Source organism: Pempheris klunzingeri, chromosome 17, assembly GCF_042242105.1.
Source record: "Pempheris klunzingeri isolate RE-2024b chromosome 17, fPemKlu1.hap1, whole genome shotgun sequence".
In the NCBI taxonomy this organism is placed as follows: domain Eukaryota; kingdom Metazoa; phylum Chordata; class Actinopteri; order Acropomatiformes; family Pempheridae; genus Pempheris; species Pempheris klunzingeri.
Genome location: NC_092028.1, coordinates 22,611,598 through 22,639,292, shown reverse-complemented (window position 1 = coordinate 22,639,292; position 27,695 = coordinate 22,611,598). Strand labels below are relative to the sequence as shown.

Here is a 27,695-nt window from a genome sequence, read left to right as displayed (position 1 = left end):
AGCACTTGAGTGCGTCACAGCAGACATTACAGATAATTGACTCGACTCCTTGATTGCCTCTCTCCTTCAGTGACAGCAGTGGGGAAATTCTCAACAATAACTGTGTGATGGAGTACCACCAGACTACAGGCACTCTCAGCGCCCACTTCAGAAACATGGTGAGTGTTCCTGAGGTGAAGTAATTGCACTGAGTTAAATATCTCATAGCTCATAGGTCCGTATTGCAGAGCAGTTGTCATGCTAGACGTACAGTCGGCAGCTCTTAAGTGAGGCAGCTGTCAAGATGTGTGTGATCACTGTGTCCAGAAAGTGTCTATATATATATATATATATATATATATATATATATATATAGCTTTACTTGAACCAATAACCTCTAATATATCTGGTGAAATAGGTTCACTTGTTACTAATGCATTTCCAAAAGCTTTGGGATTTCTAAAATAAACTGACAGTCCTCTGGGATGGAGCAGGATTTAGAGGCAGTGTGAACATCCACTGCTGTCGCTGTTACAGTACAGTATGTGATGCTCACGGCGTCTCAGCAGTGATGTGCAGGATCAGTGTGCTTCAGAAGAGCCTTTTTCTACATCCTGTTCGCAGCAGTCCACAGAGGCCTCCATGGATTATTTACATGTCTGACTCAAAGAGTTTTATTATGCATGCATGTGCTGCTCGTGTGATGTGTGCATTGTCAGCCTAACTTTTTTTTCTTTTTTTTTTTTTACGCAGTCTTTGAAGAGGATCAAGCGATCGGACAGGCGAGGAGCAGAATCAGTCACAGAAGAGAAGTTCACCATTCTGTTTGAGTCCCAGTTTAGCGTTGGAGGCAATGAGCTCGTGTTTCAAGTGAAGGTAAGAGGCCGCAGACAGCCGAGGCAGAACGAGAGAATACATCGACCTTGACACACAAAGATGCTACAATAGTGTGTTCATTCTTCAGTCGACGGCACAAAACACTCAGCATCCACTCCTGCACACACTGACAAACAATGCACCACATCAGCTCAACAAATCCTACTCGTCGCCACTGCTCATCTGTTTTCCTCCCAGCGGTTGTATGATTACTGCTTAGAAAGTTCCTCTTTACCATTAAAACCATAGAAATACTATGAAGGTCACGTTGCTTTGCAGTGTGAGCAGCATGTATTGTCGCAGCATTCCTACGCTCATGGCCTCCCTTCTTTCTCTGAACAGACGTTGTCGCTTCCTGTAGTGGTGATAGTTCACGGTAGCCAAGACAATAACGCCACGGCCACTGTGCTGTGGGACAACGCTTTTGCAGAGCCGGTGAGTAAATGTTTGTGTGCCTGTGGTCAAAATTCTATTTAGAGACGATTTAACTTGTGAATTGTGTTTTGTAGACAGTTGTATGTATCCGATGTGCTTTTATTTATCACATTTCCAGTGTTTTCCAGTCAAACACACCTTCTGTTCCATAACCCTGGCTGACCTGTCCGTGACCACATAGGGGCTGTGTTCATCTATACAATTCTAAAAATCCACTGAGCAGTTGATTTAATTTATCCAACAGAAATGCCAAATATGTACAGGATGTAGTTTTTCCAGTTCTCAGATTTGCAGCCGTTTCTATTGAATACATTTTGACAATTTAAACAGTTGGAAGAAGATGCCGCTAGTTCAGGGACCCTTCGACTAGCATGTGTTTGTGTTTTCTGACACTGTATTGACTTATCTATTACTCAATATAATACAATACTGAAATAAATCAATAGTTTTTGCCCTTCATATAGATATGAATGCATATAAATCACCTTTTTTTTTATTTAGATAGAAAGTGAATTCACCAAGTAGATTAATTTCTGCTCACTATATGTTTTGTCTCGTCTTAATTTTGATATGGATCAATTTAGCAATGATCATTGCTTTAACAATGATGCAAACATATCTATCCCGAGCCCAAGGCCCCAACATATCTATAAATAATCATTATTTCAACAATGATGTGATCTCTGAATAATGCTGCTCTGGAAATAGCTGTGTGTGCTTGTTTATGTGCTCATGTTTGCTCATGTAAACCCTCTGCTGTGTCCTCTGCATCTGCAGGGACGGGTGCCTTTCCTCGTGCCTGATAAGGTGCTTTGGCCTCAGCTGTGCGATGCCATCAACATGAAGTACAAGGCTGAGGTGCAGAGTAACCGAGGCCTGTCTGAGGAGAACCTGGTCTTCCTGGCTCAAAAGGCCTTCAGCAGCTCGAGCAACAACCCAGATGACTACCGCAACATGACAATGACCTGGTCACAGTTTAACAGGGTCAGATTCTCTGCCTCTTTCTCTCTGAATATGAACACGCAGCTTGTATGAAGAGCATGCTATCCACCATCACCACTGTTAACATATGGATATATCTTTCTTGTATTTTTAAAATGCCCTCAGGCTAGTTTTAGGAAGCGATTTCAGCCGCATGCTTGCTCTCCATGGAGTCATTTACTACTGGTTATTCATACATAGAAATATTTCGTGCTCCATTTGCACCGTCCCTGCAGCTCTATTCTGTAGTCGACTTGAGTGAGAATGCCTCATTGGTAGCCAGGTCTTTATCTTAATGGGCCTGTTTGTCCACACAGTGAAAGGCTCATTTTCTGGCTCAAAGCAGCCAGTGATGGCAGAAAACACACTCACATTCACCACACACCATCAGCCTTATTAGATTACAGGAACATCAAGTTTCAGCCACTCCACAGACTGGTGTGTCCGCCGCACACACACACACACACACACACACATGTTTCACCTCCCTTATTTTTCTCTCATACAGCTGCACACTTGGGTGAATCATTAACAATTGAGATGAGGGAGGACATTTTGTTCACTGTAGCTAGGGACTGGATGAGGGAACCTGAAAAGCTTTTAAAAGATGCACATGTCCGCCTGAATCATTGGTGCTTTTAAAAAAAATTTTTCACCAAAACCTTGTGTTTGCAGGAAAGCTTGCCTGGGAGGAACTTCACATTCTGGCAGTGGTTTGATGGTGTGATGGAACTCACAAAAAAGCACCTCAAACCTCACTGGAATGATGGGTAAGGAAACTGCAGAGATGTTTGATTGAAAATGTGGCATAAACATAAAAGCACTTCCTCTCTTTCTTCAGTTTGTTAGCTGGACTGTCAAATTCTTTATTCTGTGAAAACTTCCTGTCCTCATTTGTCAGTCTGGACAACTCAGGCAATGGTTTGCTTTCATTATTTTCTATGGCAACCTGGGAAACCGGACCTGCTCTCAGCAGTAAAATAGGACTGAAGTGATGGAGAGAGCTGATGAGGGGATGCACATGACAGTTTCTTTTAATTTATGTGTCTCTCTCCTCCTTTTTAGAGCCATACTGGGCTTTGTGAACAAGCAGCAAGCTCAGGACATGCTGATGTCCAAACCTAACGGTACTTTCCTGCTGCGCTTTAGTGACTCTGAGATTGGAGGAATTACAATTGCCTGGGTGGCAGAAAATCCTAACAAAGCAGGTATGACGTGTAAATGCACTACAGTACATAGGTAGTGCTGGGAAAATGTTTTATGTTTTAGGTTTGGGGATTTAATTACCACAAATCAAACACTGAATGCTTTGATTGCCAACATCAAAAACAGATGCAGATCTTACCTGAACCCCCGAGAGCCCCGAACCCCCGGCCATGAATTATCGTCTATCATGCTCTCAACAAAAAAGCTGCTCTTTAGCTTCACCCGCAGCGCTCCACTCTCTCCTCTCCCAGGCTCAGACAGTTTTAACCCCAAATCTGAGAGGGCATCATTTTCCAACTTCCAAAAATCAGCACGAATCTCCTGCTCAGACCTCCGTTATCTCTTTACTACATTAAAGCTGCATTAAGCCATTTTTGACCAGGGGGCAGAAGGACAAACTAAAAATTCACAGCAGCAGAGGTTTGAAGCCATTTCATTTGTAAAATGCACTGACCTGAAGTAGAGCCTGATGGAGATAAAAGTAATAACTGCTCAACTGTAGTCCTGGTTTGGCCAAACATTTGGTCTTATTGGGTTCCTACATATTATTCTACCAGCCAATATTTTCACTCACCTCATTACATGAAGGGTTTGGTGAGAGATGTTCTACGTAAAGAAAAACATGACCGTAAAGTAGTTAGAGTCAATATTTTATTTTTAAATGTTAATATATATATATAAGTTCACTTTTTTAATTGCTTTGACACAAAATGCTTTCGATGTGAAAAGTTTAAATGACTAGTATAACTGTGACGCGGGTGCTTTTGTCTCCAGGGGAGAGAATGGTGTGGAACCTCATGCCCTACACAACCAAAGACTTCTCCATTCGCTCTCTGGCCGACCGCATCAGCGATCTCAATCACCTCCTGTTCCTGTACCCCGACAGACCCAAGGACGAGGTTTTCTCCAAATATTACACCCCACCACTCTGTAAGCTTCCTTTCATATGAATTTCATATCACAGCCACAGAACTTGAGCGTACGTTGATTGCTGTATGACACCGCACTGAGCTGTGTCTCTCCTTGTGCTTGTTTTAAAGCCAAAGCCGTCGATGGCTACGTGAAACCACAAATCAAGCAAGTGGTGCCCGAGTAAGTATCAAGCTCCCTGTTTGCCTTTCCTCGTGTTCTTCCACTCCTGGTCTGTCTCCCCTGTCTTTCTTTCCTGCAGTCTACCCACCAGTTTTTCCTCTATGGCAACATCTAGAGATAATCACTAAATATTGGAGCCTGAATTCAGATCAGCTATTAGCTAGCTGTTACAGTTGGAGGAGGCCAATTAAGGATGGCCATGGTTCCTGAGCGAGCTTGTCTTCCACTCATCATTAGAGTTAGGCTTGTTAGTTAGCAAGCACCGCTCCTTGCCTGTCTCCACAGTTGGTTCATCTGTGGTACGGAGAACGGCCATAATGATGCAGCGAGGCCTGGAAAACACGCTGAGGGTAGTTGCTTAGGCAACTGCTGAACATAGACTCATAGGCTTTTATCTTTGGTGTGTGTGTGTGTGTGTGTTTGTGTGTGTGTGGATGTACAGGTTTGCTACAGCCAATCCAGACCCAGCAAGTGGGAACCCGACCTATATGGATCACGGCGCCTCCCCAGCACCAGTCAATCACCCTCACACCTACGGCATATACCCACCTATGTGAGTCATAAAGGCCTTTGAACGTATGCGCTGCTCTGTGTGAGTGTGCATGTGCATTGTGTGTGAGTGCGGAGCGTCTAGCTGATGTGCTGCTGGCTCGCCTAAATGTGGTTTGGCTCCACTCTGTGTCCTGTGGCAGGAGTGACTCCATGTTGGATGCGGACGGAGACTTTGACCTAGACGACACCATGGACGTGGCGAGGCACGTAGAGGAGCTCCTGCGGCGGCCTGTAGAGAACCAGTGGGGCGGCCAGCAGTCCTGACCCCTGACTTTTTAACCTTTGATAACACCAGACAAACCTTTCATCCCAACTTGCCCCACACGCATTGACATTTCTCATGGTTTAATTCCATTAATTTCTCTTTTTTTTTCTCAGATAGCTCTAATGTGAAATGTTAATAATGGTTGTGATTTTTTTCTTTTCAGCATGAGAGCATGCATGTCAGTGACTTCTCTTAGTTTTATTTGTGTCCATAAGTGTTTGTAAAACAGACTAGGTATCATGCAAAACCTACATTGTTACAGTATTGTGGAGAAAAGAAAAGGTAATGTTCCTTCATGTTGTGCATGCATTTCCAATTGATTTTGAAGAATGTGCTACTGTATGAAGTGATTTTAACAGTTGAATGTTTTTATTTTGTTATATTTTCTTCTTTGTACATGGGTTATCAGCATTTTGATAGTGACATTGAGCTTTCCCTTTGACAAAAAAAGAAACTTAAATGAAGACTTTTGCTCCTAACAACATTATCTGATTCATTGCTCTGCAGAGTTACAGTCAGTTTTTAAAATTCATATACACTAACCTAAAAGCAGACTCTCTTTGCCCTCTGCTACTGACAGCACACACATCAGCACGCGGTACACAGGCGCGAGTGTACAATGTATTTGTTCTGATTTTTTCACCAGCTGAAATCCAGGAGGGGGGTTTATGCTCCTCCCTCGCTCTCATAGGGCTATTTGTCTTCTGTTTGTACACAGGAATGCAAGTCTAAACATTTACCCAGCGCTGCCTGCTTGTCCTCTCAGGTCCCTCCGTTCCCCTCATCAATGCTACCTCGCATTATTCTACTGACAGTCGTCGTTGCTGTCGGTTCTGTTGTTGTTGCTGCACCACATTCACAACAGTAGGCACAGTCATTCGGTTGTGTTCTTGCAGTTTTTGTTGATATATGTGAAGATCCCCCAGCAGCTAACTCTGATGCCTGTTTTATGCTTGAAATCTAGAGGCATGAAATGTCACGCGTCTGCTCGGCATGCCTGAACATCTGGGGCCGTTCTGCTCCCTTTTTGACTTTTCTGGCTATTCGTCCACATGTACCAGTAGCCAGTATCAGGCCCTCTGCGTGACAACGAGACCACATCAGCAGCTGAAGTTGCAAGACATAGATAGATGTGTAGAGGCTTCGAATGCTTGCACAGACTCACCAGCCAATGGGTCACATAGAGAACTCAAGGATGTGGGATGTGGTGTCAGTCTGGCTTTTGTTTTTGGTCGAGATTAGTTTCATTGTGTGTCCCCTTTTTGCTACACATTACTATACATTAGTCTGATAGAAAAAGGTTGAGAGTATTACCCCACTCCCTCCTGTGACACACACACACACACACACACACACACACACACACACGCTAAATACAAAACATGTCGTTGACAACAGCCTTGCACCTCAGGAATGAATTGCTTTGCTTAGCTGATGTATAAGCCAAATAGATAATGATCTATGTATACAGAGTATATGAATTTATTTTCTCTATCATAATTCTATTTTATTATTGTTTCTCTGGCACTCCCCTTTTGAATGTAACCCCTTTGCATGACCCTGTCGAGGATTTACATACAAAAACCTCCTCAGTCTGAGCAGAAGTTTGACGTCTCACGTCACCAAAAGTACTAGTTGAAAAAGGACACAAAGCAACTGGAAATCAGAGAAGAATTTAGGATGTGCTCTTGTGTTTGACAGACATTACAGTATTAAAGGTATTCCCTCGTCTGTCTTTTCATTTCTTCCTCAAGCATTTTTTGTATTTCACTTCTCTCCTGTTTTTGAAATCTCAAGCTACGACTGCAGTCTTGTGATATATCCTTCATCGCCATTACTCTCATCGTTTTTAAGCTTCGTTCCACTGTAGACTGTGTATTTTTTGATGATGTAGATGACGCTGTGTGCTGTTCGATGTATGTACCATGTTTGTGGTTTTTGTTTATTGCTTGGACACTTTCCAAGAGAAACAGCTGTTGAGTTGAAAAGAAGAAAATAAAGTTTTATAAATAATTTTAACTCAACCTGTAGAAGTACAGAAGATTTTAATGTCACTACAAAATAAATGCTATTTTCTTTAATGTGTGCAGTCAACACCGTGGATTTCATAGCCGAGCAGCAAAGTCAGAGAAGTGGCGCTGGATTCGACGGGAATGTGAAGAGTAAAAATATCGTGTGTAAGTGCATCATATACAGTCTATTGTATGAGGGAATCATGGCAATTAAACACAGCACTAATGTCCTACTGTCAAACAGCTCCTGTACACCGCTGCATTATTAACACACACATAGTTTCAGCATATATGGAAGTGTTGTGCTTACTAATATACTGTATGCAGCCTTCTGTACCATATAAAAAATGTATGGAAGGAAATGTCCTTTACAGATGAGACCCTTAATTCCCTCCCCTGGACATCAATTATACTTGACATGAAATAAATATGTTAGTAGGTTTTTCTTAAAGGAACATGCCACCATCACTGGAAACGGCTTTCTAAAGCATGAAGTTGTTGTTTAGGCCTTTACGTGTTGTCAGCTACTTATTTCCTCCCATTTTTGTACAATATTAACCCTTTCATGCATGAATTATGAATTATGATAACCTCAGTCAGTGTTTTTATTCATCTTTAGCCATGAAAAACAAGCCAAATGTTAGAGGTATTTTTAAATGTCCAGTAGTTGAAATATAGCCACTGATGCATGATGTACAATTCAGTGGATGTGATTAATCATAATTTCCTCCCAATATGAAATCAATACTTGGAAAATTTTGCAATTGCATGACTCCTTAGATGTTACTTGATGTCACCATATGTTTCTTACGGTAAAGTTAGATCTTTTATTGAAGTTACTTAATTATTTCTAGACATTACATTTGTAAAAAGATATTCTTTGTTCATGTGCAGTCTGTGACAGAGTTCAGAGAGAAGCACATGAATGCACACAAAGCCAATGTAACGTTCACAGCACAGAGGATTCGTTGATCTTCCTGCTGCACCAAACTGAATCACATGGCATGCCCAGTGTAATTAATTGGAAGCAATGTTAAACCTAATTTGTAGTGAATTAATCAACATTCAACATTTAATGTTCATTCAACTCACAAGTCTGATAAGTGTGACAGGACAGGAGGCCAACTGGGAAAATAATAATAGTACAGTTTGTGCGTTGTGCCTTTTTTCCTTTAGTTTAACCTCCTTATTGAACTGTGCTGCACTGTGGCAGCAATAGTTTCATAGTTTCTCACAACCCACAATAACAGCATTCATAAATGTTCTGAATAAGCTCTGTTCTGCCATCTGCTGGATGTAAGAGACAACAGATATATATATATGTGTGTGTGTGTGTGTGTGTGTGTGTATTTAACTGTAGTTTAAATGCCAATTGACTGCCCAGTTTCATGCCTGGAAGAGGTGATAAGAAAAACTAATTTGCATGGAATTCAATAAAATGTTTCCAGTTATTGCTCAAATGATTTTAATTATCAGGTCATACCTGAGGAAAGTCATTGGCTGCTCGCTAAACAGAAAAAGTAATTATTGTGTTTGATAAGAATGTGGTGCATGCCAGTAATTTCTTCATTATTTACACATTATCTGCAGCCTAGTGAGTCAAAGGCTGTAAAGGTGTGCAGGGCAGGGATGGTAATCCGGTGGAACGGGCTCCTAGAGGTCACTAGTGGGCTGTTGCTTGGATACTAAACCTGAACTCATTACAAGGGCTTTAAAGGTATAGGTGGGTATAGCATGAGCACAGTTTGCATCTATAGTGGTAACAGAAAGGTTTTCCTGCATGTTTCTGATGATTCTTGGTTTGTCAGAAGCAGCTTCTACTCATATGCCTTCACAGCTGATCGGGTCAAAATAAAATAGTCACATTTGGGGTTTTAAACATCCCAGTAATTTTATTACAGATATTACAGGAACGTCCAGCATTCAAAATAAGAGTGAAGGATGAAAAGATGATCTCTCCAGCAGGCTTCAAAAGAAGTGCTCATCCAGGCCGTGTGACCACCAGGTGTCAGTGAAGTTTAAAGGAAACCTGAGAGCAGAATGCAGGAAGGTGTGAAGCAAAACATATATATGTTCATAAACAACATTTTAGATTTCTGCTTAAAAAGTAAAAACTCTACATATCAGATGCAACTTTGCTACTGAACAAGTCCTATCATGCACCCCAGTAAACACAGGTGTATGTAGACACCTGACAGGAAGCAGAATGACCTGTTCTACTGTGTGTGTGTGTGTGTGTGTGTGTGTGTGTGTGTGTGTCATGTGCAACTGTCACCTGAAATCTGCATGTTTGGTCTCAGCCTTCATCTTTGCGAGGATTGTTCTTCTGAGTAAGTTGTGTTGTGCTGGTGAGTAAAGACCACTTTAACCATACGATAGATTAAAAGTGTCAGTTAAACAAGCTCACAGTCAGCAGAGTATTATGTGCTGTACATTGGGGCGTGTTCACACACACAGGTTTGAGTTATACATGTAAAATCAGGCCTCAGCCAGCGTGAGCAAATCTTCCACACATCATGAAACATTAATCATATCCTGTTTTTGCACATTGCTATTCCTTGCATGATGTAAAAAAGAAAAACCTGCCAATGTTCAAAGCAGGCTCCGATCTTGCGTGTTAATTTTCGGTGGCGGGGGTGTCCTTTTGTTTAGCTCACAGGTCGTGCCTTTAAAGAGAAAAAAACACCACCGCCACATAAAAAGCCTTTGTGGGAAGGATTTTAAATATGGTTTCTGTTCCTGTCGGACTGATGATCACATGGGCTGACACAGGAAGTGTGGTGGCAAAACACAGGAAGACACACCCTCTGCTCCCCAGCCGTGAGCAGCAGGAGTTTCCTCTGTAGGTATCATCACTCAAATGCACGATTCACACTCTGAGCGTGTATCTATGGAAAGTGGAGTCTTGATTTTCTGCTTTGGTCTTTATGGCAGGGTAACTCTAACCGGTGCTGTTGTGCTGTAAATGAGAAACAGGAGTGAGGGAGCATATCGACAAACACGTGGCTTTCTTCACAAGCTTGTGGTAATAAATCATGAACGTTTGACCTGGTGACCCTCTCTTCTATTCCCCCGTTGCCAGCAGGGATTAGGAGACTTGATCAATAGTTGGCTGTCGTCGATACGATGGCTGTTAGAGGCCTGTGGGAATGGCGATGGAGATCCATTGGTCTGAGCCTGACAGCAGCTGCAGCAGGAGGGAGGAGTGCCTTATTGTACACCGCCATGGCTGACATCCTGCCACAGGAAACTATAGCAAACCTCAATGGAAAACAACAAGGGGTTTTATTTTAGAAGAACATTTCAGTGACTTTCAGGGTTTGAGAGTTCTGATGCAGCCACTTTTCTCTCATTCGCTGTCTTATTTTAGCTCTTTAGCCTCAAACTAACAAAAAGCACATTTTTCTCTCTCTGTCGTGTCGGATCCAGACGTTCATCAGGCCCTGCTGTCTTCAGTGGACAACTTAGGCTGGTAGCTTTCCAGCGGACTGAACACACAGTATGTGTATTTGCCCCTTTAACAAGGCTGACTCACAACATGTGGACTCATGTGAACTGTGCTGATCTCCCTTCAACCAGCTCATCACCGTGGAGCCGATGTTTGAGTTTGGAGACTGGTCGTCAGAGGCCTTTTCACATTAAAGTGAGACAGCTGAGCCAGGCGGGGAGGCTTTTAAAAGCAGAACTTTTGCTAAATTATTTCTGAGAATGCATAATACATGATCCTGAGAGATCACGAGGGAAGGGGGGGGGGGGGGGGTGGTAAAAGTGAGTGAGGAAAAGAAAGGACTCTCTCGCCTCCTCTTCCTAGATATTTGCCGTCTCAGTCGACCAGCAAACCTTCCATTCCTTCATTCCCTTCACACCCGTGTGCTCTGTCACCTCGGAGTAGCTGGGCTCCAACACTGCTCACACATTTGTAAGCCTCTTCTCATTCATAGAACCAAATGTGATTAGTGAGGCTGTGTTTTGGCTGCAGATTATACCACTTATACCACCAAGGTCTGTGAAAATAACCAAGCAGAGACGCTTGAATAAGACTCTTAACTTCCACAGACCGTCCCGCCCTCTGACGAATCACATCTGATGATTACATGCTGTGTACAGTAATCCTCTGTGTGTCATGTGGGTGTTGCTATTCACCAGAAATAATTTGCCCATTGTTTGTAGTATTTACATGACGCATGCTGCATATAGAATAACGCCAGTCCATAATGTGAAGCTGTTGCTTTGGCTCTGATTAGTCTGACTGTATCTGACAGTTAGCAGACGCTGCGCTCGTGCCCCCTGCTGCACATGACTCCATCATAGAAATTAGCTGTGATTTGATTTGGTTATATGAGGGATGCATTGGTCATATCTCATCTGATGATGAAAGTCGGCCTGATGATGAACATTACACCCTCTGTCGTCGTGGTTTATTTTGGCCTGGCCTCAGAGGTGTCAGCAGATGCTCAGTTTGGTGGTTTGGTACCAAGTTTGACCTGCACGCAATCATGCTGCACGCCCTCCGTCTTCCCAGTTTACTCTGAATGTGATTCCAAAAGAACAGCACAATCAACAATCTGTTGTTTCCTCCAGCTGATTGTCTTCAAATCAATACCAAAGAAGAGGGGAGGAGGAGAGGAGGAAGAGCAGTCTTGCATCTTTGATGAAGAGTGATACTGATACATTACTATTCTCCTTAGCATGTATAAACACAAAGTTATCTCCAGCCTCACAGAGGACGGACGACACAAACACACAAGTGAAATCACACCGTTCACATAGAAGGGAAGAAGGGGGACAGAGACAAAGACAACATGCACAAGTGGGGAAGAAGAAGAGAAGAGGAGCAGCTGAATCTCCTGGAGGACGAAGACTGAGATCAAAAACATGTGGAGTGAAACACCGGCAGCACCGAGACGCCTGAGAAGGAGAGACTGAGAGGGACAAACATGGACCACAAGTATGAGGCTTAATCAAACCATGGGCTCAGCCAGTATCATCTGGTTCCAGAGGCTACAAACCTGTTCTGGTCTGACTTACACCGCTTATAGGCAAGAACAGTGACAGCTGCTGCAACGACTCTCATTTCTTCAGATTCAGTTCAAAGCACTGGACATGTGCTTCTGGATCTGTGACCTCTTCTCAAGACATTTAAACATGTGGATAGGAGGTCAAATTAATTCATACAGAAATATAAGAAGATTGTCTTTGATGTTTAGAGAGTGGCACAGGAGCTAAATGAATCCACACACGTTTAAAGAGCTGCTGCTCATGTAACACCACTGCCTGCAGGTGGTGCAGCAAAATTGCGGTGCAGTTGTTTTCCTGAAGAGGCTGCAGGTGTGAACCACTGTCGCTGTCAGATCCTTTTCTCTGCAGAAGCAGAGTTAGTAAAACTGATTTTTTATCAGAGTGTCTGTCTTTGCTTCCCCTCCAGGACACTGCACCTTCTTTTTACTACTTCATGTGATGACCATGGCCCAGTAAATGTCTCCAGTAAAATCAAAGTAGGTGATAAATCTGTTGAGGAACGAACACAGGTCTATAATGTCACCCATGTTTCAGCAGCGAGGCTCCGCAGCCCCCCCTTATGGAGAGCCTGCAGGGCTGGTGCCCGGTCACAAGCTCTGAGTGGGACTTCACGTCACATCTAAACTTTACAGAGTCTAATGTGAGTGAGGCGACATCAAATGAGTCGCTCTGAACTTCCAAACTGTTCATTTCGTCCCTTTTCTCTGCGTGTCGTGGAAGGAAAGCGCGCGCACGTCTGAGGAATCAAACCGTGCGTGCGTGCGCGAGAGGCTGGATTTAACAGGACACGCACGCGTCTTTTGAGGCTCTTTGCGATTGCGCCCTGGCAGTCTTGAATTTGTCCCGCGGATGCATGTGAGCAGCGGAGCTCTCCCCGCCGCCAGCAGAGCAGAAGTGTGCAGGACGCAGGGCGATGCGCGCAGAGGAGAGTCTGCAGACGAGGACGTGGTGAGCGAGACACGTCTGAGCGGACGAGGAGACGAGAGAGCGAGCTGTGAACAAGTCAGCCCCTCCGGTGTTTGGGGGACACACGCTTCCAGAGAGCGGATCGGAGGAAGTGGCGTGCGGGCTCCACCGTCAGTCTGCTCGGTGCCTCAGCAGGACGGCTCCGTGTGACCGTGCGCCCCGGTGATGGACCAGCGGTGGTGATCCGGTGAGCAGGACGAGCCGCCCCGGACGTCAACAAGTCCACATCGCTTAGAGAAAATGGGCTGTTTCTACACTGAGGAGGGGAGGGCTTTGCTGTAACACCGGCGGATCATGGCAGGGGTACACGCTTCAGATGCTGCGTCGGGACATTTTTTGGATCCAGCCTTCGGCGCCCCGCCGGCCCAGGGCGCGTCCAACACCGGCGATGCGGCCGCGTTGCCTCCGACCGGTACCCGGACCTACTTGGAGGTGTCAGCCGCTGCCCAGGGCTACGGGGCCGAGGGAGTTTACACCAATGGACGGTACAGGGACCACAGCAGTCCACGGATCGGGAGTGGCAGCCGTGAAAATTCCGCCGAGAGAAGTCAGGGAGCTGGAAACACACCTTGCGGCATCATGAAGGTTGGTTGATTGAAACACTTCTCCTTGCCAACGGTTCTCAAGGTGACACAAGGGGAATTTGCTAAGTGGCTGTGCCACGTTATAGCGTTACAAAGCAAGTCAGGGCCACACAAATGAGCGGTAATCCCTACTTCCACTGAGGTCCACATACTTCCAGGGGTCCTCAGAGTTCCACTGCAGACTCCCGAAAAACGAGAATTAAGCTGCATTTCTTTAGCAACTCGCAGAGGAAGTTTATCACAACCACAGAATGCAGTGGGAAGATCCACTCAGGCTCCACAGAACATCTGGAGTCTGGCTCCTTCACATGAGGATGGATCAAACCTCCACACACTTGAACAGAACATGCTATAATAATGATCAGGCTGCATCCCAGTGAACAGTAAGAGTTGTAGTGAAGGTCAGTGTGTGCAGTGTGAGGGTTCACACACTTCCTGCTGTCTCTGGGTTTACTGTAACACACCCAATAATCTGCTATGGCATCTGTGTTAACTAAGAAAAGACATCTTGTTGGAGAGGTTCAGTGACCCAGGCTTACGTTTCTGAACATGAGACAACGTAGAAGGAACTTTTGCCTAATATAAACCAGATTTGTCTTCCAGGAGCAGGCCACCTTTCTCCATGTAGCTCTTTCAGGAACTGATAGGGTGAGTTTAATGTTTTAATGGTTGCTCAGCCCTAATTAGTGCTCCCATTACTGGAGGTTAATTAACTGATCCTCCACACACCGACATGGGCAAGATGGCAGGTTTCCTCATCAGATTTACATAATGCCGTCTTATATCATGCTTTTACTGCACGGCGTCGCCTTGTTTTTACAGCACAGATCTGTTAGCATGACAGTCTTCATCATGGGGTCCTTGGTGGAGATAAAAGCGCTGCGTAGGTGGGACACATTGGAGAGTTGCATTCTGTCATATCAGACCTAGTTTGCTTAGCAACTGACACAAAACACTGGCAAGTCTTTGTTACCCCCATTATTGGATTTTGTGTGGATGAGGGCGAACCCCCTCCTGAACACAACATGTACGTCTGAACACAGACACTGGTTGAATCTTGACAACTCAATGGGATCAAATTAGAGGTAAAATTCTGCTGTTTTCATCCTGAGCTGTTTCCTCGGCAAAAACATTTGTTCTCCCGCTATATCAAAAAGTCCTGAAACATCGTATGAAAGCCCGACACCTCCCCTCTTCCTCCACCACCATCAGTCCACCTCAGTGAGGCTCATGAGTAAAGCCTCTCAGGAAAGCCGGAGGGGATTGTGCTGTGGAAATATGATTGATAACAAATCTTCAAAGGCTGATTCTGTGAATACTGCGTTCATATGATGTTAGAAAGTGATCCGGCTGTGTCTGGCTAGCATAGTGTGATGAAGTACAGAGAACTCTCCTGCAATAACCGGGGATAACTCCCCCTTTGGTAGCTGAGGCTGTGTCCATGTTTAGTTTTCCTAATTTATCCATGACCTCACTGCGCTGGAAGGAAGCGATCAGAGCGTCTTGAATGACATGTAATGTTGGTGGGCTCCTTGCTGCTGCATTGGGTGTCTGAGATGTGCACTGACATTTCAGAGGCTCTTCTTCTCTTAGATGACCATGTGCATCGGCCGCAGCCACAGATGTCCTTGGTGGAACAAAGCGAAAGTACAGTGATGTGAAAGATACAAATTTTAGACTGATGAACTACTTCAACCGATACAAGGAAGCCGTACTTGGTTAAATTGTGCACAGCTTGTGGAACTCCCCTTTATGTTTCAGCTCCACTCCAGCTAGTAAAAGTATTAATCTATAATTAAAGCACTGATGTTTGCAGTTTAAAGTCCTTCAGCGAGATCCTTTTAGCAAATGACACTGCAGGTGCTTTGTCTTATGCTCATGTTATGATGGCCTTTTAGCAGGTTTAAGTATTTATCTTTAAGGTGTTCAGAGGTGAACGGTTCCCGTCACAGAGCCACAGGAATATGTCTCGTACCGTTTGATGGCTCACGTGTCCAAGTGGGATTTCGTTTGTCTGAGCAGTTCTGGAAAGATGCCTCGTACGTTATAGTACTCACAAAATGGTACGCGCTGTTCAAGCAGAACATGGAGGGAAAGTGGGTCAGCCATTCTGTAGACTTGGTTCATGTATAGCTTCAGCAGCACTTTGCTGTGTGTGTGTGTGTGTTTGAGAGGAGGCTTACAAGGTGAGGGGGTTATGGGTCCATGGGAATAGGGAAGCAAATGAGCAATTACAGCACAGCGTTACCTCATTAACTTGGCCCTCAACGAGTACATCTTAGAAGAGTGGAGTTTGTGTGTCTGCCTCTTAAATGGGCATCCAACTCTGTCCTCTTGTCATTTCCTCAGCGGGGTGACAGTGTCATGGTGGAGAGGCTGCAGAGTGGCTGGAGGGGGTTTGTGATGCAGCCTTGTTATGTAATGCTGGACTGTGGACAGCTGCGAGGCCGGCTCCAGCCCGGCTGCTGGGAGAAGGCAACTGACAACCAGCACGACTGAGGAGGGGAAGGAGCTCACAGAGTTTTACTAAGAATTTAGGGATGGTGCTTTGCAGCTTAACAGAGTCTCCCAAGCATTTTTATTCTTTATTTTCTTCCTTGTTCACTCTTTCTACTTACTCCCTGCACGCTCTCCTTAACCTTAGCAGAAGGTAAAGGTCAAACATTGCTTTTCTGAGAGCTGCAGGAAAGAAAAAAAAAAAAAAAAAAAAGCGGTTCACGGTGGGGTTGAAAGTAATCCAAAATGAAGGAAAGACATCAGTGATGTAACACAGTTAATGTCCATTGAGAATGAGAATCAATAAAGATCACACGGTTATCAGTCTGCCTTGCGTAAGCTGCTCTCTTCCCAATCACCTCGGCACTCCGTCTCTGTGAGTGGCAGGATATCAATTCATCCTCTCATTCATGACCTCGCATAATAGATTTGAGCCAGTGTGACCCAGTGTGGCCCTCATCAGCTCAGGAGTGCACTGGGATGCTTAATAAGGGGCTGACACGTATGATTGGCTTATGGGTGGAGGGGGGGGTCAGTCCTGTCGACTAAGAGCGAAAGCTGCTCTGAATGAGTGAGAAAGAGAACATCCTGGAGGGGGAGGAGGAGATACTTTGATTTTCAAAAGGTCTAAAAGACGAGATTCAATTATATTTAGCTTAACTAAATCTGCTGTCGTTAGTTTAAAGGGGGAACTTGATTTTTAAAGGATAGAACATTCCTGGGTCAAGAGGAGGAAACATGAGATGTAATTTTGGTGCACTTGCATTTCCAGACCATCCTCTGGTGAGGTGCTGCGTTCTGCCACACAGATACAGGCACTGAAATGCTCCTTCCAATCTCAGAGTCATCCTCCTGACCACTCACCGCCCGGATACATAAGAAAAGCAGCCCGGCACTGTGTTTGACCACCTCTGGCTCTGATAACAGCTACCACACATCGTGCCAGTGACTCAACAGAGGAACTGTAGTGCAGCGTCCCAGCGTTACAAGTGCCCATGCAGAGATCAGAGCCTTTCATAACCGCCAAAGGTTGATGGGTTCTTTTTATGGTGCGTTGGAGGAGAGGATTCTTTCACTATCATATCTTAAGGAGAATAACCGTCTCCTCCGGGGCTCATAGTGGTTAAAAATGGTTGAAGTTGGTGCGATGCGAAGGTGTGTCCTGACATGAGCGCACTGATTCCACAGGTATTGATAGACCCTGTGAGGAGAATCGGCCAGTTTAGCCCACAAATATGGCAGGTAACCCAAAAAATGGAGGAACTGGAGCTGCTGTTGCATCCATTTGTTGTGTTGTGTTGAAGAATTATGCAAATAGAAAGGAAGGACCGCTTCTCCTGCACAGCATGTTGTCTTGAAATGTAGATTCCAACCTTCCTCCTCGTCCCCAATATCACCGTGTGTTTGCCTGCAAAGCTCTTGTAAACTGGGTATTTGTTATTTTCTTATGTTTCATCTCAGTTGAATAATAAATTATTTTGTCAGTAAAGAGCACATTTGTATGGCCATTCATTATTAGGTATACACAGGTATATATATATATGTGTGTTTTTGGTTTCAAAATTCTTAGTATATGTGAACTATCTTATGTCAGTAGTGTCGGCTGAAACAATGCACAATAGTAACAGACTTTTGTCTTTAGCTAGATTATATAAACAATCATGTGTCGTGTCTTTGTGACGTGTCAAAACTTAAAACCTGTCTGACATCGGGATGGAAGCGTAGCTGCAGGGGCTCCGTCAGGAGCGCTGAGTCTGAAAATCCTGCCCCCGATTGATCCCACCGTCGGGCCGCCTCTGCTCCTGGCTGCTGTTTAGCTAATGTGAGATTTGGCTGATCCTCCTGAGGACACCTCAGTGCAAGCCTGAACTAATAACACTGATTACATTTAGTGGGATGTGCTGAGATGATGATGATGATGATGATGATGATGATGAGAATTGGAATAAGAGTGTATCCACGCCTCACTGCTCATATCACAGGCTTTACGTAGATTAAGAGCTTCCTCCAAAAATTTAATTCAAAGTGATGGAGTGCAGACTATAGATAGAGATCCAGGAAGTTGTGGTAAAATTCCCGTCTCTTTTAAGGATTTTAAAGAGCACCAGTAATTCCCATGTCTCCTGCTGCAGCACCCTGCACCGAACACTTAGATATTTTTGGAAAACAGAGATCTGCAATGCGTTGAAACGGAGGCAGCAGAAGATGTGAAGTGGTGATTACAGACGTCTGGGGCTGCTGAATCATCGCTTGCTCTCTTGGCTGGTTCTCTCAAAGCAGCAATCTGCAAAATACAAACATCTCGAATGGGCCACTTTGTATTTGAATCCACATCTTGGCGTCAAACAGGGAGCAAATGCATCAACAGTTTTATAAAGGTCACTCACCCGCAGAGAAACACTGAGCCCCAGTGTGATTAACGTCTCAGTAAAGTGATTTTAAACGAGGAGGAGCTGTGATTTATGTGTTTTTATGCTGTTGTTTGCCTTAAAACCTAAACCTAATATATTTCTCTTTTCGGGCGTGGGAGAGTTGCAGGTGGGAGGCGGAGGGTGAGATGTGAGACACAGATACTGCATCAGAAGAAAGTTTGGCCTGCTCACCAACACAGTTCAGATGCAGTTAAGGTCCAGTTGCCCCATCAGTGATTACACATGACACACTTCTGGGAGAGTCACTTCACCAAGCGGTAAACAAACACAGGCTAAAACTGTGGGGGCTCTTTATGTTACCTGACCCTCTATTTACTGGTGCTAATGCTAATTAGCGAACACTAGACAGCTCTGACAAGCCTTTGGTGTATCTGACTGTCTTTTACATGTTGTTGAGAGACGACACCGACCGAATGAGTTCCTCTCGTCCTTGGGGCCCTCCGACTCTTGTTTCGTGGGGATAGGGTCGTCTAAAGTTTCCTCCTAATCTGTCCACCTCCTTTATTCCCTGAAAGGATAATGACTTAAGCTGAAACCTCAATTACCCATGTGTCAAATTGGGCCCCGGACAAAGACGGTTCATTCAGACAAGAACAATTGATTTGATTGGACACCACCGGGGTGTTTTCAGGGTGATGCCTTATCTCCAGGATCCTCGCAGGATGCGTGCAACAGTGATGACACCACAGTTTGTGTGGTCCTCATGACAGAGAAAAATCTCTGGGCAAAGTAGTCGGGGCAGGATGTTGGTTTGCTCAGGAAGTGATACCACACAGTATTCAGCAGAATGGTTGGGCTGTCTGAGTATAGCTGTTTTCATTTCAAAGACACAAGTAAGAATGAGCAATATTCAGATTTGTCAGGCTGGTTGTTTCCCAGGTTCATCTGGACACGATCAGGACAATATGTGTGTGAGTGCCGCTCCACCTGGCTTTGCTCTGACATGTTTTTACTGCTTGTGAAACATACTCGCATTTCTTGGTCTTCCTAATGTGCAGTGAGACAGGAGGGGAACGTAGCAGTGCACCCAGAAGAGTACGGTGTGACTGAGGATGACGAAACGGTTTGCAATCATGAAGACGGTTCGCCACAATAAAAAGTTTCATGTTCATTTTTCAACATTGCCATTTGAAATCACTGTCGGTGCATTTTATTAAGTGAGATCTGGAACAGTTTCAACATTCAGGGCTATTCAGGAGAGTAAAGTTAAATTCTGTGCTACTCTCTGTCTCCCACTTCTCCCGTCACGGTGTGTAGCACTCGTGCTTCACGTTTTACAAGCTGTTATATTACAGAGGTTGGTGTGAATCCGAGGCTTTCCCCAGGTAATCCCGGCGAAGGCAAGGAAACAGAGGAGATGGAGCCAGCGCTGTTTCTTCAGGTTTCTTTCATTACACAACTTAATTAAAAAGAGCAGAAAAGGATGGTAACAGGTAAGACCAGAGCCAAGTCCTCATCGGTCTCCCTTTATTTACTCAGACAGTCAATCTGTTAGGTTTGGCCTGCCGGAGGGAGTGCACTGTCTTCACGTCCACACCATTTCATTCCTCTGTTCCTCCTCCTCCTCCCCCTGCTGCCCAGGGTGGTCTGGTGCACTTATCACTATGCCTGAGATCAGAGTGGGGAGAGAATGATTAGTAGAGGGAACGTGGTCGTCTTGTGTGCACGCGTGTGGTCATTTTCAGTCCGATATCGGAGGAGACGGTGGTGAATGTTAATGTGAATTTTGCAGGGTTCTCGCAAAGTGCAAGTACAACAGCTTTTCTCACTGGAACAGAAGGAAATTCCTCACAGAATGTTAATCATGACGGGAGACTAAACCCATCAGAACCGCTTCCTGAGAGAATACAATAACATGCGGGGGAAACTAATAATGGGAGATAAGACCAGAGAATTCCAGGAGGAAGGAAATGATGTAACGCTCATCCATCTGACCTTGTGGGTGGATCTGAGCTGAGGCCTGCTAGAGCTGGTGGTCATAGATATTCTTAGGTGTTACAGTAGACTGTATCCGTGTGAAAACAGTCACTTACATAAAAGAAAATCAAAAATATTGATCAGTAAAGACAGCTCTACTTTAGCTGAGAGCACGTACTGCTCCTGCAGTCTTTGTTAGCTTTTCGCCACAGGTCGAATACACTGACCCGTTATGTAAGACCGTGTTTGGAAGTTTGAAGTCCATATATTTGAGTGGAGACTTCTCTCGTGGAGCTACTGCAAAAAAAACAAAAACCCTCTGGCTTTCTTATGTTGTCTGCTTTCTCTATTTCTTTCCTGCCTAGTCAGTATGGATGCCAGTGCTGTTCCTGGAGTCTGTCTGCTCCGCTTTGCTATATTTGCTCTCTTTTTTTTCATCGCAGTCTTCCACTCGTGGGTTCTGTCTAACCTCGCACCATGTCAGGACCCAGCCAACCACAGACCTCAGCTTATTTATAGATTTTATAATTGTGGGCTGGATTTTATATTCACCCTTTTCTGAAAGCTGAACAACACAAAGTGCTTTTTGTTATTCTGACGGACAACATGATGAAATTATCTCATGATCAGTCTCATAACTATCAGTGCCCTTTTTTCTACTGACTGAAATGTGTCTGTAGCACAGAGTGTGAAGACCTGGTGTTAAATGTGTGGTTCGATTTGTGCCTAACTTGTTATTTCAAATTTTTAAAAAAAGATATTTATTAATTATTCATTGTTTTAGCTTTGGCACAGAAATGCAGGTATCATATCAGCCTCTGTGCCTCGTGAGTCAAGTCAAAAGTATAAATGTATTTTTCCACTTTTTATGAGTAAATACTTGCTTTTTTTTTGCTTATTAGCAAAAGTTGGCATGCTAACATGCTAAGCTAAGATGGAGAACTTTGTAAACACTGTACCTGCAAAACATCAGCATGTTAACTTCAGCTTTTAGCTCAGCGTGCTTCAGCAGTGCAGCGGCTGTCATCTCATAGCCCTGTTTAAGTAAAGAAGTCGATGCATTACAGAACCTGGATGCAAAGTGCACAGTGTGTAAATGCATCAGACTGAAAACAACCCAACGACATCTGTCGGCTGCAGAAAACTCATCAGGTTGCCTTGTAACGAGAGTGCAGCTGTAGCACTGAGGGGACACCATTATGAAATAAACCTCTGTGATGAATGAAACGGCACGTCATCACACCACTTGTCTTCTGAGCTGTACTGTACGTCTTTTTACCACCGTGCTTTATGATACTCACTGATACACACAGCCTTTGCCAAGGATCCACAGATGGTGCCATTTTTCTTTTTGCCCTGCCACAGATGGCACAAGATGAGACAATTTTAAGCACAGGAGCTGAGTGTGTATGTGAGACTGGAATGGGACGTGACAATACAATTTAATTGTCTTTGTTTGATGCAAGATTGACCCTTTTTGACATTTTGTTATAAATCAGCTTCATGCTCTTCCATTCTTCCATGCATCTGTTTCTAGTTGATGTTGCAGTTTTTCAATTGTCTTTTTTTGTTGTTGTCACAATTAACTGGTAGTTGTGGTTGCTGCCCACACATTAAAAGAAAGACTTTAGTAATGAGCCATTCTTAAACTGCAACACCTACACAAGCCGAACATGAGATGGAACCAAATTTACTCAGCTCTCTCACATTAGACTTTCCTCCTCCACAGGAGATACTGCTTTTCATATCTGCAGTAATTACTGTTAATCCTAAATCATGCACTGCTGTCACTGAGGCCATCTGTCTGCTTTGTTCTTAAGATCTTGAAATGGCTGTTTTTTTTGTGCTGCCATATCCTCGTTCATGCCGCCTGTGACCTAGTGTTGTTTTGCCCTGCGGTGGCTTTCTGCAGGTTACGGTGCAAGCACAGGCATGTCACTCACACATTCCACTGATGCTCTCACACACACACACACACACACACACACAGCACTAGTGTTCCCGTTGCTGCATCAGTTTGTTTCTCTGCAGCTTAAACAGAATACATTATTGACAGTTTCGTCCTTCGGAGTTTCACAGATTCACTCTTACATTCTACAAGTGTGTTGTTGGCTTAGTGAGGAAAAGCTCTCCGTCTGTGTGTGTGTGTGTGTGTGTGTGTTCATCTGTTCTGCACAGTGCATGTGCCCATCGATATGTGTGCTTTCTATACTATGTGCACAGTTTTGCTTGCTGACAGAGAAAGGCCTCAGTCAGCCGAGAGAATATATGAGTTTGGGGATTGCAGGCTTAGGTGCAGGGGTCACATGTGATCCCAGCTTTCTGTCTGCTCAGGCCTTAGAGTGTTGTACGTGTCAGTTTGTTTATTTATGTTTTCTCTCCAAGTGTACAGTTTGTGTGTGAAGAGGGAGCAGGCCGGGCTTCGCTGTGACTCTGGAGTGGGGGTATTTGATGTGTGTTCCTTGGATTGCATGTGTAGGAGTCTTGAGAGAGAGATAGATCCGGACTTTACAGTGTGAAATGTGATACTGCGCTGCGAGCTCTCCCCCGAAGAGCGAGGGAAAAGGAGGCCTTGATGACAGAGAGGGAGTTCATTGATGTTGGGTGTCTTGATGAAACTGAGAGGCACAGTTAAGTCAACACTTTAGATCCATTCCAAGTCTGTGAAATAGCCAAGTTCTTCAAGGTAATCCCTCATATTCTGCTCATGTTTTTCATCTTAGTTTTGAAAAAACAATATGAAAATCATTAGTGTTTAACTAAATAGCAAGTAGAAATAGAAAGATACAAAGAGAAGCAAAGAAATTGTCCCACACTCGGTGATATAAGGATCGACTGCTGACTCAGGGTTGTTTATTATTAAGTGTGGGCACGCGTCACCATGAAAAAAGAAAGAAATGCAAGATATACAGCAAGATACTGAGCATGAAGTCAAAGGAAAAAATCCACCACGACCTGCCAGGGCCACTGCAACCATTATGTTTGAAGTGCAACACAGTGTGACGGTCATGCTGGCTAAATACTAAGCAGGAAGGAATATAATTTCCACCACCTCATGTTTCTCTCTGCTTCCATGGCTGCTGCAGCTCCAGCTGAGCCTCTTGGCGAGCAGCAAACACCTTTTTCCATCGCAGCAAGGAGAAAAATGAGTCAGGAAAGGGTCGATAAAAATCACAGAACAGTGGCTAAAAATGTGGTGAGACGCCTACATCCTTCCAGAACAGTAGAATCTGTATTCCCAAAAAACAACCAAGTCTGCCAACCGTCCTCCACGTACCATGTACGGTACCGTATGTTTGATAAGTGTATGCCATTAGCAGTGGTCACGCCACGGTATGTCACGTCAGCGTCAAGTGTGGAGATGAGCTCAGGCTGCAGTAGAAGAACGAGTGAGAGGCTGAGTGCTGCCTCAGTAGGAGGTCTCCCAGCTTCGGTTTGGAGCCCTGATCTGAAGAGTCACTTTAACTTAGCCTATTTTGTCTCTCTTGATATTATACACATGTAGTCAGGGTTACTAAATGGCAGCTTTACATACTTCACCTGCTGTTTTGTCCTTGGAAAGTACCCGAATGAAATAATTAGATTTGTTAACTTTTGATTTCTGTACTGGGGGATGTTGTGGAGGGGGGGCCGGGGTGTGAATTGAGCTCTACAGGTGCGTCACCAAGGTGTTGGATTAGATGATTAGATGACCAGTTTTACCCGTGGAAACACTGAATATACCTTCTTCATCGCAGGAAACATGTTGACTCCATATTTTTGTCATTGTCGTTTTACTTTCTTTATCTAGTTACATTTTTCTGTCAGTTGTCACACCGTCACTGGATGGTCTGCTCACATATACTCTAAAGAACCTCAAAATAAAAAGAATAATGAGCTTTGTTGTCTGAACGTCAATAGATAGGATCTACAAACGGATGCTGTGGATGGGATGATCAGGGTCTGTTTTTCCAGCTTACTTTTAAGCTTTGACACGTGGAATTTTCCCCATAAGTACTTAAATGCATCTGCAAGGAAGAGTTTTTGAAACCATCCGTGGGTGCAAATGCAGTCACAGACAAAATAACGTGACTGCTACATTTAGCTTATTCAGACTGTAGTGAAATGAAAGAAAAGTAATGGCTGCTTGGAAGCAGATTAGTCCGTCTAAAAACTGAAAAGTACATGCAATTTGTAGTAAATGGGCAAAAACCAAATTGGCCAAATTACCAGTATAATAAGTTCCTAGTGCCGAGGCGTCCTTTTTATGTGGGCACCTTATAATGCCATTGCATAATGTCAGACACCAATTAGCCTGAACGGTGCAGGTCAGTCAGAGTAAGTGGGTACAAACCGTCACACAGGGTGACCCAGTTGTCAGCAGCCTTGACGAGGTGTGTGACAGGAGCACTTTTTGTCATGAGCCTTTTTTAGATGGATGAATGCAGAGGAGGAGGAGATGGAGACTGTTCACCAGACTGCAATCCAATTTTATTTGTGTGTGTGTGTGTGTGTGTGTGTGTACATGATGGTATTGGCAGCGTGGATGTACCCACATGAGTGAGTGTAACTTTGAGTGCATGACTGTACGATTGTGTGAAAAGGTCAGACACTCATGCAGCAGGGAAGTTGGTTTGGTAATCAGGGAGAATTAAGGTCAGTGCGTAGCTCTGATTGTCAACGGGTTGGCGAGGGCTGAGAGGTGTTGGTGGCACAAAGCAGAGGCCAAAAATAAACAGAGGAATCTCAATTCCTAACAAAGCGTACAAATCAAGCTTCGTATCTGACACCTTTTTGTCGCTGTTTTAGCTGGATAGTGTTAAAATGAAAGTGGAGACTTTGAACGACAGTAATCAGCTCCCTGCTTGGCAGAAGGCTCATAATTCTGGTTATGAAAGATTTAAAGGTAGATATTTTTTAACAGATTCCAACCGAATTGGTAGGGGAAAAAAGTTAAGCACTGGTCATCCTTGCCGACATGGATGATTCCTTATATTTCACATCTCGGAGAGCTGAAAGGTGACCTGTTGGTTGTGTTGCCCCCACGGTGAACGCTGGGTGAGCTGCTCGCTCTGATTGGATGTACTTGTTACCGTGCACTTATTTGGCTCGGCCTGGACGTTAAATTCTTCATGCTGGACCGTCCGTGTGGTAATCACATACAAATCAAAGGGCAGACTGCTCTGTTGAATGCTGCTCACCAGTGGAGGAGGAGGAGAGGAGGAGAAGGAGAGAGGCAGCCAGAGATGGTGAGAAGTATTAAAAAAGGCAGAGGGATGGAGGTGGAGAAATGGAAGAACTGAGAGGGCACTGTCTGTTCTACAGCTATAAGCCATTAGCACCTCCAGTTGGCAGTAATCCTGAGCAGCGAGGACTGCAGTCTTCTCCCAACAGCCCAGTCACGAAGCAGGAGGATGCAGAGAGAGACGAGGAAGCGAGACACGGGTGAAGAGAGAGGAGGAAGATTGGAGGCCATACATTTTGCATGTGTGTGCTGCGGTGAAGCCACGAGGGCGCTCATCCCTTCCTTCTCCCTGCCCTTATTTAACCTGCGTCTGTCGTCGGCCTCGTCTCTTCGTCCACCAGCCGTTCCAAACAGAAAAACAGTACTTGGGTGAGGGCTGGGCGGACCACGCTGGCCTTGAGAGACTCACAAATGTTGGTGTTTGGCCGTTACAATGCGCCATCTTGAAGTGAAGTGTAATAATGAGCAGGTCAGACAAAACAAAACAGTGTAAATGTGTGTGTGTGTGTGTGTGTGTGTGTGTGTGTGTGTGTGTGTGTGTGTGTCACAAGGATCGTTTCAAACCGTGTGTGTGTGTGTGTGTGTGTGTGTGTGTGTGTGTGTGTGTGTGTGTGTGTGTGTAAACTAGTGCTGAAATAACATATATAATATAATATAATACATAATAATAGATTATTATTCCTCTGTCCTGAAAGAGATGACTCATTTTCTTGACTGGGTGACAACGACCACAACACACTTAATCTGATGAGTTCAGGGCTGCAGCTAATAATCACTTATTGTCTTAGTTGGCTCATTGCTTGTTTTGCCAAAGATATTTAATTTACTATAATATAAGTAAAACAAATCATCAATTAGTCAGAATTATTAAAAATGTTGTCTGATGGTTTGATGAAATGTTTCAGCTCTAATTGAGTTTGAATCAGCCAATTACCAATTAACTGTTTACAAATCCGCCAAAATATTTGTAGAAGTATAAAATATTTGACATCAAATCTGCCGTAAAATCATAGTTTTCATTTCCTTCTTTTATAATTGATCGACATGGTGCCGACTGTGCTTTTAGGAATCTTCTCTCTCTGTGCCAGACTTCACTTCTCCTTTTTCCTCATTTACTTTTCACAGTTTTAGTTGAGTCACACACTTTACTCTCCTTGTTTACCCAACATGCAGAGTAATTATTCACAACCGGTTTGAAACCAAATCAGCAAAAGTCCCCTTTTCTCATCTGACACGCATGAGTATAAATACACATGCAAACATAGCTGCAAGATTAGATGTTCATGAAAGGGGCAAGCAGAATTAGCAGAACTCCATATTATAATAGAATTATACAGTTTTATATAGAACTTTCTCTCGTATTTTCTCAGCGGAGGACAATCAAGGAGGACAGCAGATGTCATTTAACTGTGCAGTTAAGGAGACTCATTGAAGACATTATAAGCAGAGAACTGGACAAAGTGAAGTAGACCGTGACTGCCTACTGAAGATGAGCACCCTCATCTCTCCAAATCAGCCATTTCCAAGAATCCAATATTGATAGAAGGGATGCTCCACTTGATGTTCATTTGACATTTATTTACTCAGTTGTGTGTGTGTGTGTGTGTGTGTGTGTGTGTGTGTGTGTGTGTAGCGACTGGAGTTTGTGCTTCTGGAAAT

The 27,695-nt window shown here is 44.1% G+C and overlaps 2 protein-coding genes across 2 annotated transcripts in view; both read left to right on the top strand.

Annotated features, from left to right (window-relative positions):
- Positions 1–7,607, top strand: part of LOC139216244 (signal transducer and activator of transcription 5B-like) — a 43,517-nt gene extending 35,910 nt beyond the window's left edge. The window contains exons 11-20 of the mRNA XM_070847329.1: positions 71–158; positions 733–855; positions 1,198–1,290; positions 2,068–2,274; positions 2,947–3,041; positions 3,337–3,479; positions 4,252–4,407; positions 4,518–4,569; positions 5,012–5,122; positions 5,262–7,607. Coding sequence (XP_070703430.1) covers positions 71–158; positions 733–855; positions 1,198–1,290; positions 2,068–2,274; positions 2,947–3,041; positions 3,337–3,479; positions 4,252–4,407; positions 4,518–4,569; positions 5,012–5,122; positions 5,262–5,385 — 1,192 coding nt within the window. The 3' untranslated portion in view covers positions 5,386–7,607. The remainder of the gene's footprint in view (positions 1–70; positions 159–732; positions 856–1,197; positions 1,291–2,067; positions 2,275–2,946; positions 3,042–3,336; positions 3,480–4,251; positions 4,408–4,517; positions 4,570–5,011; positions 5,123–5,261) is intronic.
- A 6,070-nt stretch (positions 7,608–13,677) lies between these two features.
- LOC139216242 (inactive phospholipase C-like protein 2) overlaps positions 13,678–27,695 on the top strand; it is a 57,154-nt gene continuing 43,136 nt past the window's right edge. Inside the window, exon 1 of the mRNA XM_070847328.1 lies at positions 13,678–13,968. Within this exon, the coding sequence (XP_070703429.1) occupies positions 13,678–13,968 (291 nt within the window). The remainder of the gene's footprint in view (positions 13,969–27,695) is intronic.